This window comes from Pararge aegeria, chromosome 25, assembly GCF_905163445.1.
Source record: "Pararge aegeria chromosome 25, ilParAegt1.1, whole genome shotgun sequence".
NCBI classification, from domain to species: Eukaryota; Metazoa; Arthropoda; class Insecta; order Lepidoptera; family Nymphalidae; genus Pararge; species Pararge aegeria.
This window is the reverse complement of record NC_053204.1, coordinates 6733524-6755323: the sequence shown is the minus strand read 5'-3', so window position 1 is coordinate 6755323 and position 21800 is coordinate 6733524. Positions and strand designations below refer to the sequence as shown.

General features: G+C 32.7%; 1 protein-coding gene across 1 annotated transcript; it reads left to right on the top strand.

Moving 5' to 3' along the window:
* The first annotated feature begins 7176 nt into the window (after positions 1-7176).
* LOC120634853 lies at positions 7177-21694 on the top strand. The gene is given in 17 exon segments (XM_039905686.1): positions 7177-7293; positions 8179-8296; positions 9195-9393; positions 10252-10370; positions 11067-11243; positions 11380-11517; positions 11774-11868; positions 12029-12182; positions 12950-13111; positions 14199-14304; positions 15028-15161; positions 15740-15844; positions 16174-16267; positions 16725-16842; positions 18729-19110; positions 19613-19736; positions 20657-21694. Coding segments are annotated over 17 exon segments (3324 nt in total). The 5' UTR covers positions 7177-7183; the 3' UTR covers positions 21646-21694.
* The last annotated feature ends 106 nt before the right edge of the window (positions 21695-21800 follow it).

Genomic DNA, 21800 nt, shown 5'->3' with positions numbered 1-21800 from the left:
CTTTTTATATTTTTGTAAATTTTCAGGTGATGGATTGATTTTAAATTTCGACTTAGCAGCATTTCGCTTCGCCATCAAACCCCTTATTTCTACAGTAAGCCAAGGAGCTGGGAGATGTTTAAGTTTAATTGGCCGAAGAGGCGCATGCACATCAAAGAGATCAATAAGAAGAGAATTAAAGATTGAAATTTTATCATTTACATCCGGGGCATCCAAAATAACATCCCAGTCAATCCGGCTAAGATCATGCATAAACTTATCATTATCAAAGCTCTTGAAGCTTCGCCGCATCACGACTGTAGGTTTAACCCTGGGCGGGCGAATTTTATAGGATAAGAATACTAAGTCATGATATGAAAAAGCTTCGGCTGGAAGCTGGCCATGCACATTAATACGCTCAGGTGAAGAGACGATCATTAAATCCAGTTGTGAAGGTACGCAGTTGGGAAAAAAATGAGTTGCATTAGTGCTGAGCAGATTTAAATTGGCGCTATTAACAATACTTACAAGGCGCCTAGCTCGTGAGTCATTCTTGATAAGGCAAGTGTTAAAATCACCCATAATAATAGTGTGATCAACACTTGGGACATAACTATCTAATAAAATCTCAAAACTATCAAAATAGTCAACACGCAGTGACGGACTATAAAACACACCAAGCAAAAGCTTCAGAGAACCAAAAAGAACCTCAACAAAAATTTGCTCAGAAGAATCACAGTATTGGGAAGGCGACTTATTTAAAATTGAGAAGGGGATGTGGCTACGGAGATATATGGCTACCCCTCCCCCACCTTTCCCAGTTCGATCATTCCTGATTAAATGAAATCCTGGCAAGGAATATGAAGTTGAAGGCAGACAAGACTTGAGAAACGTTTCCGAAACCAGGATAGCATGTATGTCTTTAACGTCGAAAGAAGTTAAGAGGTCTGGATAGTGGGAAGGGATGCTCTGCGCATTAATATGAATTACATTAAAACTTTTAGAGTGCGGAGAGAAGGCAGAGTCTAGAGCCGAATTTATAGAAAAAGAAGTGCTGTGGAAACTGTCATCAGATGTTGAGGTGCATTCTGAGAAAACGCCACTACCGCCATCCGACCCATCACTGCACATACCGTCATCGCTAATCATAACTTAAATATGTTTATTTATAGATATATAAATATGTGTATAATATATAGATTTTAAATATTTATACAAAATATAGTTTGATAATTATATGTTACAACAGAAACAAATAAAAACAATACTAATATGCGCCAAAAAAAAAAACCACCCATCAGCAGTAACCGACTTAAAAAACAAAAACATAAAAATTGGTATTTATCACACCATGTGGCGACCATCAGCCGAAACTAAACCTATCTTTAAATAAATAAGTAGTTCAAACACAAGCATAAAAAATAAAAAATAAAAATAAAATAAAAACAGAAAAATGAAATCTTTGCAATAATGCAAATTATTTTTATTTTATCGATATTATCGACATCGATATCGATATTAATTTTATTATCGATATCGATATCGATATCGGATATTAATAATAACTATCGATATCGATATTAATAAAAACTATCGATATCGATATTAATAATAACTATCGATATCGATATCAATTTTATTATCGATATCGATATCGATATCGGATATTAATAATAACTATCGATATCGATATTAATAAAAACTATCGATATCGATATTAATAATAACTATCGATATCGATATTAATAATAACTATCGATATCGATATTAATAATAACTATCAATATCGATATTAATAATAACTATCGATATCGATATGAATAATAACTATCGATATCGATATTGTTTAAATATATAGATATAGATAAAAACTATCGATATCGATATTAATTATAACTATCGATATCGATATTAATAATAACTATCGATATCAATATCAATATCGATATAAATAATAACTATCGATATCGATATCGATAATAAAATTGATATCGATATCGATGTCGATAATATCGATATAAATAATAACTATCGATGTCAATATCGATATCGATATCAATATCGATATAAATTTTAAAATTAATATCGATATCGACATCAATTTTAAAATTGATATCGATATCGATAGTTATTATTTATATCGATATTATCGATATCGATATCGCTATCGAAATCAGTTTTATTATCGATATTGGTATCGAAATCGATAACGATATCAATATCGATATCGATAGTTATTATTTATATCGATATTGATATCGATATCGATAGTTATTATTAATATCGATATCGATAGGTTTTATTAATATCAATATCGATAGTTATTATTAATATCGATATCGAGAAAATTCAAAAAATTCAAAATTCAAAATTTATTTATTTCAAGTAGGCCTAATATAAGCACTTTTGAAACGTCAAGTCTGTCTGTTTGTAGTGATTCTACCACCGGTTCGGAAGGCAGATTCTACCGAGAAGAAGCCGGCAAGAAACTCAGCAGTTGCTCTTTTCCAACATCAACAATTTACATTTTGCATTTTAACATTCATTTTTCTATCTTGTGTGAGCTGAAAGCGGAGCCGGAAGCTTCCAAGCAACCTTGTCATTAAAAAATTCATCAATTGTATAGTAACCTCGCTGTAATAAGTGTGTTTTAACAAATTCTTTAAACTTGTGCATTGGCAGGTCCAAAATCACCTTAGGAATCATATTATAAAAGCGTATACTCAATCCCACAAATGATCCCTGTACCTTAACGCAGACGATATGCAGATGACACTAATTTATGACCATTTCTTGTAAGTCGACTGTTTATGTCCACTTTTTGTTTATAAATACTAATATGTTGTCTTACAAATTTTATATTGTTATAAATATATTGTGAAGCTACAGTAAGTATGCCTATTTCTTTAAACTTCTCACGGAGGGATTCGTGTGATTTAAGTTTATATATTGACCGTACAGCTCTTTTCTGCAATATAAATATAGTTTCGATATCAGCTGCTTTTCCCCATAACAAGATTCCATAGGACATAACACTATGAAAGTACGCAAAATAAACTAGCCTAGCTATTTCAGCGTCAGTAATCCGTCTAATTTTTCTGACTGCGTAGGCAGCCGAGCTTAGTTTACCCGCTAGTGAATCTATATGGGCACCCCACTGTAGCTTATTATCCAAGGTCACGCCCAGAAAAACTGTGGAAGTCTCTATTCTTAGTGATTCACCATTTATCATTATATTTTTATCAATTTTCTTTACATTTGGTAAGATAAATTCGACACACTTTGTTTTTTTTGCATTTAAAAGTAAGTTGTTAACTGTAAACCAGTGCGACACATGCGACATAACACGGTTTACTTCGTCAGAGTTATCTTTACTCCTATCAGTCTTAAAAATTAGAGATGTATCATCTGCAAACAATACAATGTCGCATGTTCCACTGACATGGTACGGTAGATCATTTATATACACTAAAAATAGAAAAGGACCCAAAATCGAGCCTTGTGGGACACCCATTGAGGTATTTGAACGATAGCGATATCGATATCGATAATATCGATAGAAATAATAACTATCGATATCGATATCAATTTTAAAATTGATGTCGATATCGATATCGATAACGATATTAATATCGATATCGATAACGATATCAATATCGATATCGATAACGATATCAATATCGATATCGATAACGATATCAATATCGATATCGATAGTTATTATTTATATCGATATTGACATCGATTTTAATATCGATCATAATATCGATATTAATAATAACTATCGATATCGATATTAATAATAACTATCGATATCGATATTAATAATAACTATCGATATCGATATCAATATCGTTATCGATATCGATACCGATATCGATAATAAAACTGATATCGATAGCGATATCGATATCGAAAATATCGATATCGATAATATCGATATCGATAGTTATTATTTATATCGATATTGATATTGATATCGATAGTTATTATTAATATCGATATCGATAGTTATTATTAATATCGATATCGATAGTTTTTTTTTATATCGATATCGATAATAATAAAACTGATATCGATAGCGATATCGATATTGACATTATATCTATATCGATATTGATATCGTTATCGATATCGATACCGATAGCGATAATAAAACTGATTTCGATAATAAAACTGATTTTAAAACTTATATCGATATCAATATCGATATAAATTTTAAAATTAATATCGATATCGACATCAATTTTAAAATTGATATCGATATCGATAGTTATTATTTATATCGATATTATCGATATCGATATCGCAATCAATTTCATTATCGATATCGATATCGATACCGATATCGATAATAAAACTGATTTCGATAATAAAACTGATTTCGATAATAAAACTGATTTTAAAATTTATATCGATATCGACATCAATCTATCGATATCGACATCAAGCTATCGATATCAGTTTTATTATCGATATCGATTTTAAAATTGATGTCGATATCGATTTTAATTTTAAAATTTATATCGATATTGATATCGTTATCGATATTGACATCGATATCGATATCGATATTGATATTAAATTTATATCGATATTGATATCGATATCGATATTGACATCGATAGTTATTATTTATATCGATATTATCGACATCGATATCGATATCAATTTTATTATCGATATCGATATCGATAACGATATCAATATCGATATCGATATTGACATCGACTTTTATATCGATATCGACATCAATTTTGATATCGACTATGATATCGATTACGATATCGATTATAATATCGATTATGATATGGATTTTAATAACGATTATAAATATCGATTATATATCGATTATAATATCGATTATGATATCGATTACAGATATCGATAATAATATCGATTATAATATCGATAACAGTAATCGATTATGATATCGAAAACAGATACTGATAATAATGTCGATTTTGATATCGATATTAATATCGATTACAGTATCACACTAAAGTCGTGGTGCTCTCCCGATATCCTACTAATCGTAATAATACCTAGCTGACCCGTGCAACTTCGTTGCACTAAATCGGTTATTACCGGAAAACACAAATAAAATGACCTTTTCTAAAAATGAATCCTAGCTAGATCGATTTATCGCTCCCGGAACCCTGTATACTAAATTTCATGAAAATCGTTGGAGCCGATTCCGAGATTCCAATTATATACAATATTTTTACATACAAGAATTGCTCGTTTAAAGATATAAGATAACAGGTAAAAAAAGCTTCATAAAGTAACATAGTCGAAGTTAACTTTCATGTGACCGAATAGGTAGATGTAGGTAGAAAATCTCACGCTAGACCCTGGTTACGGGTGAAACCGCGGAGATCAATTATTTTTCTAAATATGTATATAAACACTATAATTCGATTCTAAACTAAATTTATAGAGGTAATATTTCCAACAGTATATTTCTTTATGCCATCATGTCGTGACTTCGGCAAAAGAAATTGATCGCGTGATCGGCAATGTGTTTTCCCTCCAAAACCCCGCCATGGCGGCCATCTTCAAGTTGCACGCCAGACACTGCCTGTCACGTAGGCTATGAGCTAGTATGCAAAATATATTATTCGCTTCTCATACTCCTAAGTTTTGTTTATGCTAGATGTTGATGACTACTTTTTATAGCTCTTATGCAAAAAAGTGTTTACTTTTTACGAATCAGCAGGCTGATTCTGTATATTAGTTGAAAAAAAATTTGAAAAGTTGCCACCACTTCGTGCTAACCCGTTAAATGCATATTTTGAATTCAGAAACCTAAGTTACGAACTGATATGAGTTATGAGTTCATTTCGAATCGGTTTGCATTCAAAACTAGGTAATGTATAAAATTGTTTTTGCATTATTTCATGGAAAATTTCCACAGTTTATTATTATTATGATTATTTAGTAGTATTTTGGAGTTAGCTGACAGAAACAAAATATGCCTGCAGAATTTTTACTCACAAACTCCATCACAAAGGAATGATTAGGCAATATCATGTACGTGGTATTGACGAAATCATCAAATAAATCAAGAATTAAATACTTCTTTATAAGAAAAGGTGACTTACCAAATTCTTTTTTTAATTCAGTTTTAATGAAACAGACATTTACTAATAACTTACTTTGATATTGTTTTATTTCCTTGCATTCCTAGTAAAAAGTTGCAATTATTACTTACTGGACTTAGATGTGTACCATCGCCTTCAAAGATAAAGGTCTGGCATGAAAATGTCTGTTTGTACAACCAAACTACTATTTGCTATTTTATTTTCTCCTTACATAAAATATTATGATTTTTATTACAGTTGAAGTAACTCTAATTTTAATCATTGTGAATATACTTACAAATCTCGATCACAAAAGTTATCGAATCGGGTCCTAAGCCTCAATCGAAGGACGTTAGAGTAACATTGACCTAATTTTCTAAGTAATTTACGTTGTTTTAATGCTTTAGTATGACATATTTTGACACTGATTTATTTCAAAAAATCTACCACCCTACCAAGGACGTGCCACCAAGCGGTTAAGGTACGCTGTGGCGTAGAATCCGATCACAGTGCTATATGGCTTATAACTGCCATAAACGTAACAGGTTAGCCCGCTAACAAAAACCTCCTAACTTGTAATGGAATATATAAAAAGAAATACTATGAAGCTATATTGCGACGTAATAAAGTTTTTTTATATATTAAGGCAGCCTTACTCCTAGCCTATCAATTCCTGTGGAAAACGACGTAAAGCGAAAACTACAATCGTATACCGTAAAGTGTGAGCGAGACAAAACACAGGAAATCGAATTCTGATTCCGAAAAGCTTTCCATGCAATCGTCGTGTCTTGTCGGTCTTATTTTAAATTTCGAATCCGTGGGCGGGTGACATTGTCAGTGCAAAAAAGATTCTTTTTTTTTACTAATGAATAAATAATTAAATTTCAATTTTAATACATTCGAAATGTATTAATAAACTCGTTAATAATTTACTGAAAGGATTTTTATAGCGCAATATTTTTTCATCTCAAGTTTTATCCCAATACTTTTGAATAGTACGTGAAGAAGAGACAAAAAAATATAAAATAATTTGTATTGATGTTTATATTACCGAAAATAAAAAGGTATATTTTGGTCATATCCGGTCGGTTGTCGAATTTATTATTCGATAAGTGTAAGGAATGGGCTCGAATAGTTTCTTAAAAGCCAAATCTGTATATCGTACAAAGAGTGGTTCCAGCGGGGGTTCTGATAAGGAGATGAACGGGAAACTCAAACGGTCTAAAATTAGGCAAGTATTTATTTAAATTAAGAAAAGAAGTTTCTTTGCACTTTTTACTTTTCTGCGAAAGGCAAAACGGCATGATTCCAAAGCCTTTGAGAATAGAAAAATAAATTTAGTGCATTTTTTTTTGTATCAAGTTTAAGCAAAGGTTGTTAAAAATTGCAAGTTATTCAGCCCAGAACAGAAGTGTTAAAATTATTATTATTAGAATGCACTTAATTGTGTTAAAATACAAATTAACTGATCGAGAATGTCTACCTAATTACTTTTATAATGCGCTTTATATCATGGAATAAATGTATAAAAAGTTTCGTAATATAATATAAAACCTAAATACCTACCTTAAGTTTTCGATTTATTAGAGAGCATATTATAACCATCAAGCTATTTCAAAGCGCGCGGTTGACTATTGACGAATCTTATCACAAAATGTTCGTAAAAAAAGAGACCGATGTGTTAACTTACTCTCCTAGGCATGGGCACACCACTATTTTTTAACTCAACGCTGAAAGATTGAGTTTTAAAGGAAAACCCCTAAAATTTTTTGGCCCAACCCGGGAATCAGACTTAGTGGTCTGTAAAAGAAGGATATATATTTATAATATTTTAAACTTACCTAAATGCACTACCTTTACTGAGAACCGACATCCAACCAAAAATCTATAAAGGACTTTCCGTAACCAGGCAATAATAATGTTTATCATGACAACGGTAACCATAGTAACGGCGCAATCGATACTCTGCAATAAAAAATACATCCACTTGAAGAGCGCAATGCGACGCAGAAGGAGTTCCAATTTCAAAACTTGAACTTTTCTTTTTTTTAATTTTCTTTTTTTAAAAATGTAACACTAGATTATCTAAGATGTATAACCCGTACTATTCGTGTAGGCGCCCAGTGAAAATGAACGAGTATGGATTGAAAAGAATACCGGATTATACAGAGTTGGCTTACAAGGAGGCAGTTTCGAAGCTGAGATATTTTTTATCTGGGAATAACGCACCGAGCGTAAGTTTTATTCCTTCCTTTTACAAATTTTGTTTGAAAACTTTTTATTTTAACTTTTTTGTCATTGAGTTTGTTATCTACATTCTGAAATTATCCTAATTTATTATTATAATTATAATTAGATATGCTGAAGTTTTAAAAGTTTTACAGTTTATATTAAATTACTTATCCAATGTTTTCTCTATTATTATTATACAAATAATTACGTAACATATCGAAAGCCTTTGTTATGGAATCGATTTTATTCACAATCTGGTACTTGACTGGTTTCATATCAGATAACCAGTAATCAAATTGGTTAGTTTTTCTTGAAATTTAATAATAGTAGGCCAGAAGTAGGTAAAACTTCGCCGATTCTTGGTCATTTGTTTGAAACTATTTTGTAAGAAGAGAATGGACGCTCTCGAATATGAGCTAATTAAATTTTGATATTTAGTTCTTAGTGTTTTATTCCCAGTTTCTACTAAGTTTTAATAGTCTTAACAATAGGTATATTTTTGTGATTTTGGAAAAAATATTATAATTACTTTATTGGCTAATTCATCACAGACAATAATTTCAAGTGTTTTAAAGGTAGAAAAAAAAACAATTGCAGTAAAATAAGTATACACAAATAAAAAAACAACGGTTATCTTTATGAATGTGTTCAAGTGTGAAAAAAGACACTGGGTTACTATTCCGAGGTTATGTCACGTTTATTAATAAGGCGTTAATGTTTCAAAGAAAATGATAATTACTTAGTTTTAAGCTAAAATGTAATATTTAAACTTATTTTAATTTTTATGCTAAACTGTAATAGTTTTTTGAAAGGGCTTAAAGGACTAGAATCCAGGGCCGTAAAATAAATTTAAAGAATATATATATTAATAAGGCCCTATATCTATGGTTTCACGTACAGGTACGTAGTTATGGAGGGTCAGCTTCCATTAAGAACCTCGACGAATCGGACGGTGATCTCGACAAGAAGTACTCCACTTCCTACAACACCCTGTCGGAATACAAACCGCGGCCAAGACTTACCGCCAAGTATGCTACCCTGTACGCCGATAGTCTGAACAACTATAATGCACCACTACAACCTACGATCACCACCACTGGTAAGAATGGCGTTTTCCGGAAAAAAAAATACAACAGCCCGTATTAAAAATTAGCACAGCACACCCAAAGTACACACGCAATGTAAATAAAAATATTTAAGCCAGTATTGGGAACACACAAATAATAAATTTAATAAATAATAAATTTAAAAAATACCTGATTGAGCGTTATACTTTTATTCAGTAAATGATTTTTTTGATGTTGAGCATCCCAAATAAAATCGTTTTCCCTACTATGCCTATACTATATCTTAATTGTTTTTTTTTAAAATTCATGGAATTTATAATTTTAAAAATGGCTGCGCCCAAACTTTTTGTAAGTACGTTACATATAATGTAATTTAATTGTAAATCTTGTATTATAAATGTTACATAGAATATAATGTATATGTATGGTCCTAAATAAATTGAAATAGAAATAGAAATTGATTACCTAAGTTATTTTATATGAAGGAAATAGACGCCAAGTTATATGATTGCAAACAGATTGAGCACATGCCATGCTGGCAGTGCCTAGTTTACTACTGCGTCCCTTCAGACATTGGCAGGCAGAACAAAAACAATATACCACCACAACCTTCGATCACCACCACAGTATAAATATGGTCTAATAAACGAAGGAAATAGACGCCAAGTATAATTGAACACCCTATAAGCCGATAGCCTGTATAACTACATTATTCAACTCAACAAAACACTATTAGTCCACTGTTGCGTCTTTAAATAACGGAAATATACGCCAAGTTAAAAAACCTACATGGAACGCACAAAGTTGAGAGGAGTCCCGTGCTCTGTATGAAGATGATGATAATATTTTAAATTATTTCGATTCCATTTAGTTTTTTTTTTTCTTTGAAGCACTACCACAAGCCGCAACCGGGGATTTGTCAGGCGGTACCAACCAAGACGTGGTCAACTTTATACAAAAGCAGGAGGAGTATATCGAACAACTCGAGCGTGAGAGTCAGTACTGCAGGGTATGTTACCTTTATCTTTTATTTTATGCCTTCCTGGTACTTTCGTAAGCTCTATAGTAAATATTCCAAGTTGAATTTGCATTAATTTTCTCTTGACTGGCCTGGTGTTGATTTCCTTGGCAACTTACTTCCTACTATCCTACTGACAAAGAATTGCCGAGCGCTTTAGCGTTCCGTTTAATATACTATTATACCAGGTTAGACCGCTAACAATTTTTTTATGAGTATAGGATATTTAAGAATTCACCACCCTTCCGCCATGCTTTGTTGTAGGCACCCTGTATGCTTAGTATAAGATTTGCATCCTCGTAACCTCGGAAACGCATTTGAGTACAGACATATACTGTACCGTCAAAACAAAATTGACCTAATGCTCCTCCTTTTAGAGTCGCAAATTATGTAATACTTACTGCTTTTGATTTTGCCAGGGGCGTTTGCTGTAGAACTGGCGGTGTGATTTTAGTTTTAAGACAAAGTGCATAAATTTCATTTTACTTACCACTCGTACGACGTTACAGAGTATCGAAAGTAGAAACTGACCTTAGATTGCAAGTGTGCAAACCTTATATTAAGGATACTAATACTACTGTCAAATCAGAAGCGCACGTGGTAGTCGGCGGCCTCGGGTCCGATATATCAGATGTACGCAGGCCCAGTTAACTAAATACATGTCACTAAACCAATCCTCAATTGCAGGATGAGCTCAACAATCTCCTGGGAAAAGTGAAGGAAGTTATATCAGAGAACGAAAATTTGCACGAGGCTCAGAAGAACAAACTGATTTCTAGAATGTTCCATTCATATAACGCAGGATCTGAAACTGATGAACTAGATGACTTGGGTGATAGTACTGGATTGGACAGTGACAATAAGGTTAATCCATCTCATATTTCGATTTAGCTTGAGGATTTTACTTTAAAGCATTGTACATTTATTAAGAAGATTTATAAGGACGTGTAATACCTACGTAGCAAAGCATATTAAAAAAATGAAAAAGTATTCGTTACAGATCTCTCCATCCAAAAATCGTAGGACTTCGAAACAACGCTCTACAAGATTGGAAGGACCAAATATAGTCTTCGAGTCTCGTATCTCCGAGCTAGAGGCTCAATTGACGCAAGCTAAAATAGACCTTAAGAAGGTGCAGGTAAGTAACAGACTGGATTATTTAGAAAGTATAATCATAATTAAAAGAATGAAGTGGATTTTGGAACAAGTGCTAACAAAACCAATCAAGCAATAGATATGACTTTCATCTGCTTGCGTATGAAAGTTGCCGGAAACTCTTTTAATATATTTTAGTAGATATCATTAAAATGATGACGGGGTTTTAATCAAGTATTATTTGATGATGGCTTAGATATACAAATTGCCGAAAAGTTATATATCTTAACATATTTTAGGATGAAAACAATGAAAATAAACGAAAGCTGGCTAACGGTCTTGTTGACTCAACATGTCTAGATGGCTTCAAGAGGCAAATTGATAATTTGCAAAGGTAAAATATTAAAGATTTCATTTTGATATTCAAATTTATTATTTTGATAAATTGTAATGTATAATTCGCAAGAAGGATTTAATAGATTACGTGGTGTTGGTAACGCCAAACAATTTAAAAAATTAAAAGTGTTTAACCTAAATTGAAATAATGTATTTAGGGACAAATCAGCACTTGAATCTCAGATATCCAAGCTAAAGTTAAACTTAGATCAGAAGGATGGGGACGACAAGTACAAAAGAGGTTCAGATGCTGTGGAAAACCAGCTAAGGGAAGAGAGGAATAATTTGGAGATGGAAATACGACGGCTCAAGGTATGTTTAGGTTCAACCAAAGGATATTACTTGAAGGAAATAATGAAAGGTATTTATTTAATCCCAAAAATGTTAGAACATCTTATAATAATCGATTAGGTAAGTGTACTTCCAGGTATATTCTAGAAAAATGTAACGTCACTCCGAATTCTATTCATGAAGTATACAATAAAAAACCAATATAACATATTAAGCCATCTAACCCATATTGACAAGCCTGCAAGCTTTAATTCCAAGGCTAAATCTCTCTTCCATGCTTTACAGTGGGCTGAGAGTGAAGACAATAACAACTTTAAATTACCATATTTGTTAAGGACGCAAGTTATACCTTTTTATTATAGAAAGAAACCTCCTTTCTTCTCCTTTGACCAAAAAAAGTAAATTTCTACGCTGGTCTTTTATCTGAATATAACATGGGTCTGGGTATCAAACATTTAAAATATAAATGGCGGATAATCTGTGGGGCTTCGCCATAATTGACTTAGAATGATCTCACCAAGCTACTAAAAATTGTCGTCCAAACCTCACGTGTATGCAAAATTCCAGTAGTAAAAAAAAATCCAGTAGCAAGATTCGACCTATACAACGATAAACTTACAAAAATTAAAAGTTAAACACTTTTATTTAACTTCCAATTTTTTTTAAAGAAATACTATCCTCTCGGTTCCGAAATTTATTACATGCATTTAAAATTTATAAATAAATAAAATACTATGCATTTAAATAGTCACGTATAGCTTTTTGTGTATAACAGAATGTTTCAACAGGATGATTTGGCAAAAGAGCGGTCTAAGGTGCGTGAGCTAGCTGGTGAAGGTGCACGTAGAGCAATACAAGAGAGAAGCGCCGCTGAACAGCGGTATAATGCACACTTCGATGAGCTACAGCACGATTTGGCGGCGCAATATGACAATGTGTCTAAGTTACAGGTACAATTTTAGTTCCTTTTAAATATATACTATATTATAAACCTACACCCACACTGTACTCACCCAAACACACAACATATATGTCACTCTTGCCCCACCGGAATTGTTGCAATTTTTTTTTAAGTTACATATTATTATTCTCTGTATTTATATAGTCATACAGTGTTCAACCTGCAGGCAGGAGACAAAAATTATATGGCACAAGAGCTGGCACTTATTTAGCACAACGGCTAAACTTACCAGTTTCAAAGGGGAAATAGCGCCAGCATTTTCGGTACCTTATCCATAAGTACACAGTAAAAGTCAAAGTCAAATATTTCTTTATTCAAATGGCACATATGTGGCACTTTTGATGCGTACATTACATGTAAAATATACCATAGAAGTGAGTTGATAGTGATAACTTAATTCGTCAACTTTAAACTAAACGCTACGAGGGATCCAAACACGTTAGACAGCTTAAATTTGCTTGTAAATATTAATATTACTTTGTAATTATTATTATTTATGTGTTTTTATTCTTTACACCCGTTTATTATTAAACGTACGAGTAATTATATTATTCAGATGTTATTTCCATCTGTGCGCCAAAGCTCGGAGAGTTGATAAAGCTTTGGGAGAATATATAATTTTGTCCTTTCATTTTGTTTAAAATGTGCCACGCCTCTGCTAGCAGTGCTGGACGGGAGTGATCTTCACGACACAGGGAATGCTAATTTAGAAATCACTGATTCTGTGTTCTGTGCAATCTAGTACTTAATTTTTTAAAGTGATTGCTTGGATAAATGGAAAAAATAGGGACCGGCACTTGGCTGCGATCACAAATGAGAAAGTGATGATGCGACCTAAGTATGCGATGCGACCTAATGGAGGATGCATGGCAAGATAATGATTCAAACGATAGGTATCGGTAAAGCTGGAAACCGGGAATCTTGTAACAGTGCACGTAAGATGTCTCGCAGTTCGGTTGTAGAAAGGTTTCGATGGTAGAAAGAATCTGTACAATTTTTCTATGTGAATATAAAATAAAGCTTACTATGATTAAATAAGTAATTATTTAATTGATTAAGATATCGTTAATATTCAGCTGGATCTAGAGAGGCAACGTCGTGAAGAAAACGATTTGAAACGTGAATTGTCAATGAAGAATGCCGCTGTGGAGGAACTTAAGATGGAACTTAAGAACAAATCAGGTAATATACAGCACAGAAGAATGATAAAAAAAACTTATGTTTAATAATATATACCCTATTTTAATTTTGTCTCGCAATAAGCTTTGTTCAATTTATTGAATTATTTTTTAATTTATTTTGTTGGAGATATAATAAGGTGAAGTATTTGTCTCGTGGGAGGCCCGCGCCGTGGCTAGTTACCACCCTACCGACAAAAACGTGCCGCTAAGCGATTTAGCGTTCCTTTTCAGAAACCGATTAGGGGAATAGGTAAACGTTTTTCATCCACGTTCCTGATACGTGCCGCTAAGATGTGGAACGCCCTCCAGGCAACTGTGTTTCCTGCCACGTATAATTTGAGTACCTTCAAGGCTAGAGTGAATAGGCTTTTTCTAGGCAAGCTTGCTCCAACATAGACCTCATCATTGCTTTCTAACGGGCATGATTGTCGTCAAACGCTAGCCTATCTTTAATAAAAAAAAAAGGTAAAATATAACCCTCACAGGTAAGCCCGCAACTACCTTAGAGTTCCATCATAATTTATCACCAGGTGAGGTTGTAGTCAAAGGCTAACATGGAGCGCAATAAAAAAAATATAATCGTAAAGAATCAGAAAATATTAAAGGAGATATTGGATCATTTGAGCAAATTTTAGTCTATGGTAATATATTGTTAATATTGGTGGTATGAAAGTGAGATATTTAGCTAACAATACAAATATTAATAAGTCATCTACCGTTTTAGCATCTCTTCAAGCGGATTTAGCACAAGCTCATGCAGAGAAAGCATCACTAGAAGAAGAGCTGGCAAGCGCTAGACTTGCTATCGAAAGGCATCAGCGTCAAGCTAAGCATGAATCGAATCGGCTTAATTCAGAAGTAAGTGTAGAAGTATTTCTTAATAAACAAAACTACGGTGTGTTTTATTAGTTTAGTGTCCTTGATCTTAATAAATGATATCTAATAGTGGGTTCTTTGTCAAATTTAAATGGGACCATCGTGTCAGTTTAAAAGGTGTTGAAATCAGAATAAAAAGTCATAATTAAAATTATTTTAGATCTTATTTAAAATCTCCTTTCTGAAGTTATTCAAAGTTGAGCACTATTAATTTTATTAGTTAACACACTGAAGGAATGCTTCTTTTGATGTTATATGATATATTCAAGGAAAAGCTAATCACAAGAGTCTTGTTAAAAACCAGAATGCCTCTTGCTCTGTCGTAAAGCCATTGTGGACGGGAGTTGAACTGTTTGGTTTGCCCCTCTAATCAAAATGAAGCAAATTTTGTTAAAAATCTAAGAACTAGTGAAAGAATGAATTCTTTTATTGTAAATCATTAAAACACATCGTATACAATTTGGTGGCCTTATCAGTTATAATGATCTCTTCCAGGCTCAGATAAAGTACCAAATATGGTATAAAAACAACAGCTACACAAAACCCTTTTTTTTTTTTAGATACAATCTCTACGTCAACGCCTGGATCGAGCCGATGCAGATTTGGTCCATTCACGCAGAGAAAATTTGCGCTTGTCAGAGCAAATCTCTACCCTAGAGAAGGAGGTATATATTTACTTTTAACCATTTCATGTAAAAATAACTCTAACTAATAAATCTTTTATATTACAAAAACAGCTTTTAAGAAAATCTCGATTTTGAATACGATGCTTTTAATATTGTGAAAGATATTATATTCATGTACTCAGAACTGTAGCTTTTATGAATTGTTACCTAATTAAATCCCAATATGAGGAAAGACAGAAAATTATCGATTTGCATAAAATTTTAGGTTTAATCATTTTTTACATAAATATAATCATAGCATAAAAAGAAAAACTAAATAAGACATTTAAAAAGATAAATTGATGAAAACGCAAATTTAAAATCCACAGATGAATATGAAGAATCTTACTCCTTTATCACCAGACAAGAATAAAAAGGAGAAAGAACTTTCATCGATGATGGAATCCATGGAAAATAAACATGGTAAGTTAAACGTTTTTAATTAATTATCACCTCAAAACCTAATGCTTTCTTGACTAGAACGTATTCCTCTAACAGAATAAAACAAAATTGGCTACAAGTATTGAACCACAATCATTCATTGGGTAAACTATTGATGTTTTGAAAGACTCCATCTTTTTTAAAATTCCATATTACACTTCAAAACATTTATAATTTACCCTTTCATTATGGCGCTTGCATGAAATATGTATAGTTGAAAGGGCTTGATTCTTTCTTAACTTCAATAGTTTAACCATCAGATTGTTCATTGCTACCTTGTTTAGTGTTACCTTAATATTACTTAAGACTTAACCAAATTACTTTTAGACAGGATTACATTAAGTTTATTCCCAAAATATTATTTATTTTATAGTTAATGTTTGGAAAGTTAGTGGTTCAGTTTTCAAAAGGGTTCTAGAGAATTAATTTGGTTCCACAGCTAAGACCGTGGCTGAGTTGGAGTCCATGATACAATCACAAAACAGTCTGATGGAGAAACTCACCAGCGAATGTCGTTTGCTTACAGACAAGCTCGACGACGCGAGTCGTAGGCACAAGTACGAATTATTTTCAACTTTAATTGCATGCAAATAAGTACTAAATTTCTTTGACCAGTCCAAAGCACTTTTACTCATTCGATATCTTTTACATTGCCATCATTACCCATAGCACTTCCGAACATTGAGACCAACTTAGTTTAATTACTTGTAAAAAGATTAATAATAACTATTAATTTAAGATCAAAAAATCTTAAAATACATCTGATCAATTTGATCATGTTGGCCCAATGTTGGGATAAAAATATGATTATATCCTAACGTCGTGCTGTGTTTTTATTGGTAACAGGCAGAGCGCAGAGTCGCAGCCGTACAGACGAACCAATCAGAACACAGCGCGACCACTCAAGAACTCAAGAATCACCAATCACGACACAACGTTCGGCGAGGCGCCACGCAAGAGAGTCCGATTCGTCGAATAACTATGCGCCAATAATTGTTGGCCCATTAACGACGAATCAGGATCTCACTAACGTTCACGGGGAAAAAATCTACAATCTACCGCTGATGATTCAACAGCCCTTTTTACGGGAGAAAAAGGAGCCGATTAAAGTTGACATCAGCGTTAAACTGATTCCTAAACCGAGAAAAAAGGAAAAGAAGAGACGTGAATCGCATATCGAGGAAGTTGTATCTCCAGATAGGAATAAGGGTGTTAAAAATAGTATAAGTATGGAAGTCACTGATAGGAATGTTCACATATTAAAAGAGACAGTAGAAATTGTTGATGCTAAAGACAAGGAATGCACAGAATCAGTGGTTAAGGACGATATAAATGGCGCAGTGCTTGAGACATGCAGTGAGGCTAAAACATCTCCCAATTTACAACCAGATTCAGTAAACGTTGAAGACATAGTACAAGAAAATTTAAGTGAAAATTTAGTTATAGACAATGCTTTGCACAAAAATGAAAATTTGGATTTAGAGATTAATTCAGACGATTCTTCTAAGAATGCTGCAGTAAATGCAATTTTTATAGAAAACGAACCTGATCAACATGTAGAAGTAAAAGATGATGAATAGAAAATCAAGATTTCGTTATGCTTATTCTTGTATACTTTATGTTGTACATATAACGATAGTATAACTTAAACCGCTTTAATGTTGTTGCTTGTTTTAAAGTTACCATAACTTTGTGCAATACTATTACTACTTTACTTACCTAATCAATTATATTTAATTATCAATTTTAAATATGAATGTTATTGTTATAGCTAATTGTTTCTATGTGCAATAATAATGACTAAATTATATAAAAATAGTGCAAATTCCTTCGTACACAAATCACTAAGCATAATTTACAGGTCTAAAAGTATGGCCTCCTCTCTCTATGTATCCTTTCTGTATGTTCTTCATGGAAAATGATACGATCATTTTTCTAGACCTATCAATTTATTTGTGAGATTTGTAACAACAGAAATGGCATCACTGTCGATGTTATTTTAGATTGTTTATATTTTAATGGGTAATGATAGCATTTTTGAATGAGGTATCTACTTGTAATAATTAATGGTTATCAAATAAATATTTTGACATGAGTTATTTTAGCGATTGGCTATTAAGATTTTAGATAACGGCGATAAATATAATTCGAAAAGAGAAAGATAGTTCGTTTTTAATACTAAAAACATCCTTAAATTGTATTTTACTAAATCCAGAATTAGACGGTTCTTCATTATTTATCTCATCATGATTTTCATTTTCACAACCATGCTGTATTTTTTGATTCACCTCTTCTTGCTTATTCATGTTGCATTAATGATTATTTTTCACCAAAAATAATTCATTGATTTTGAACCGTTTAAATCCACCCTTAGGCCGTTGTCTAATTCTTATCAGACACATTAGATCCAAACACTCATACACCCACAAACACTCTCTTTCAGAATGGAAAAGACAAAGTTGCTTTGCAGAAATTCTGAACTTATGAGAAAACTGAGAAACTTATGGTCTTCTCATAAAAAATACTGCACTACCACCATAGCACCTTATCGAAGTTACACTCCCCTAAGTGGATATCCAAGTAGCTCAAACTATGACTTAGACCGCACTTATTTGAACTCCACTCCACATACATATAGAAATAGATTTAGAGGTGCTAATGGATCTATTTATAATGGACAAGCTAGAGATGAAATTGGTAACTTGAGCAGAAATCTAAGTGATCTCTCGCTCGATAAAATTGACGACTCTGATGATGATCCTATTAAGGTAAGAAAGGATGCAAAAATTGTTTAGAAAACCAAAATACTCTATATAATACATTAAGTATGACATGACCTAGTTAGATTAAATATGCTATACTAATCCGCAGATAAGTGCATGCCCATTTCAATATCGTATGCTTTTTACATCACTAGTGACCATAAATATTTTTACTAAATATACTGATCTGTGTGAATAAGTGCTGATAAGTTTTAATTTATCAATGACTGATTTAAAATTTAACACTTTTCAATTTTAAATTTCAAATGTCCATAGAATGGACATGGCTAATGCTGAATTACTTAATATAACTTTATTGCAATTTCTTATTATGTTATACTAAAATACTTTAAAAAATTAAAGGTACTTTGAATTTTATTGTATGTATGTTTACCATGGATCAAATGGGGAATAGGGTGGAATGGTCCTTACATAGGACAAATCGACCGTCTGGCAATGGCAGGCGTCCCCTAAATTAATACGATACAACTACGGATCAAGTATCTTCAATATGTGTGTGATATTTGCAACAAAACTATTTGCATGTATCCGTGTGGCACTTGAGTGTGTGCGTGTGACCACGTGTGTGTGTGTGTTCAGGAAAGAACTGGCAACTCTGCAGCGTCAAGTAGAGCACCTCGGACGATCTATACAGACTCCGTACTCGCACCCACCTAGCAATTTTCAAGGTACGTGGTATTGAGAGTAAGTAATTGAGTTAAATCTTTACTCATCTACGCTTATAGTATAATGTCTTTGACTAGGGATTATGCTCCAAAATAATTTGTTCAATAATTTTGATTTGAGGCTGAGTGTTCTATTTCATAATAGTTAGCCCGTTTTATACTTTTTGAGTTTATTTGCCAACACATCCAATATTCTGGTTTTTATGATCAGAATATTGAAGATAATATTGGCATTAGCCTATTTTAGTAGAAACATCATACGTCTTGGAAAAATGGAATGGAAAAATGAGTATTACTCATCTTAGTTCTAAGATTACATTATGTTCTTTATTAATTTTATAAATTTAAAATGCATATAAAAAAAGTAGATCGAAATTGCAACGTTTCCTACTAGATCACGCTACAGTCGCTAAGAGACTGAGGTGAAAGGCAATATACTAATTTCGACATCGACGGTAGGAGAGCCGTAGCCTAGTTGGAGAAAGCGCTCAGGCCGCGATTGCCTCAGAGTCGCAGGTTCAAATTCTGTCGGTTCCGAAAAATTTTATATGCATTTTAAATTTATAAAATTGATAATTCCTCCAAGTGTAGTTAAAAACACTAATAAAAATTATAAAAAAAATATGTTCTTTATTGTTTCTTAAATCATACCAAGTAATTTCTCCATTTAATTTAATTTCTCTGAAATTATAGTTATAGGTAGCTGGTAGTTACTAGTTAGTAGTGTTAGGTGATGTTGGTAAAAATCTATCTTCCATTCCATTAATAATAAAACAAACTACAAGATTATAGTGCAGAAAAACAGTAGCCACAGGCAAGGAAAAATCCTTTACTTAAACAGTAGCAATCTTTAATGAAATCATTATTGAAATCTACCAAATTACACAAAAATTGTTTCAATATACAAAATATATTTTTTTCAGCACCTTCCTCGCACACGCCCACAACCAACAGAATACCACATTCCCAACCCGATTCCGGACCAGTCTATACCGGAACTGAGCCCCCCAGAGACCCCGCATTCAGACCAGACCCCAGTCTCGATACAAACCTCCACAGTGATCACGAAACATCAGGAGATGTAATCCAAGACCACATACAAGAACAACCTAGCGATCTTACAGCAAATTACAACATAGGAGCACCTCATGACCAACCAATTAATACACAAGAATACAACGAGCCAGAAGAACATACTATCTCAAAACAAGATTACCATAACCAAGATATTAAATCACAGAGAAAGTTGTCCAAACAAAATTCAAGAGAGTCAAGTGGTAAAGATGAAAAAATTATACACAAGCAACTATCAAAAGATAACATAACACCTCAACAAAAGATGGAAACAGATGATTCGGAACCTTTAGAATCAAATGTTGTAAGTCAAGATTATAATACAGGCGTCAATAGAGAAAAAGAGGTTATAGACCAAACAAAAGTTGATGATACAAAAGGCATGGACCAAGATCAACTTGAATATGTTGCTGATAATATACCTGTAGAGGGTGAGACACAGCAGTACGATAATCAACAGTATAGCCCAGAAGAGTATCAGAATTACGAGCAAAATTATGAACCACCACAACAAAACTATGAACAAACGCAACCAAACTTTGAACAACCCCAACAATACACTGAACAGTATGAAAATTATGAACAATATCCACAGCAATACGCAGATCCTAACGCTCAATATGGAGAACAATATGAGGATAATTATCCTACAGATGGAAATAATACCGAACAAGCCTATGATAATACACAATATAATCAAGAGTACACCGAAGAACAGCAATATTCTGAAAACGTTGAACAAACGGCTGAATCGAATGAAAATGTTGAAGCAAGTGAAACGCCACAAGATTTGCAAAAAAATAGTACACCTAAAGAAAAATTAGCTAGCCAAAGTTAGCATTTAAAACTTAGTTAATAAAAAAAACATTTTTTTAATGTGCAATACTTTCGTTAATAGAAGCTTTAGTTTTGTTTTTAAAATTTTATGTAATTGCTAATTATTTTAATTTAATTATTATTAATGTCAGAATTTTTACAACAAATTGAAACGAT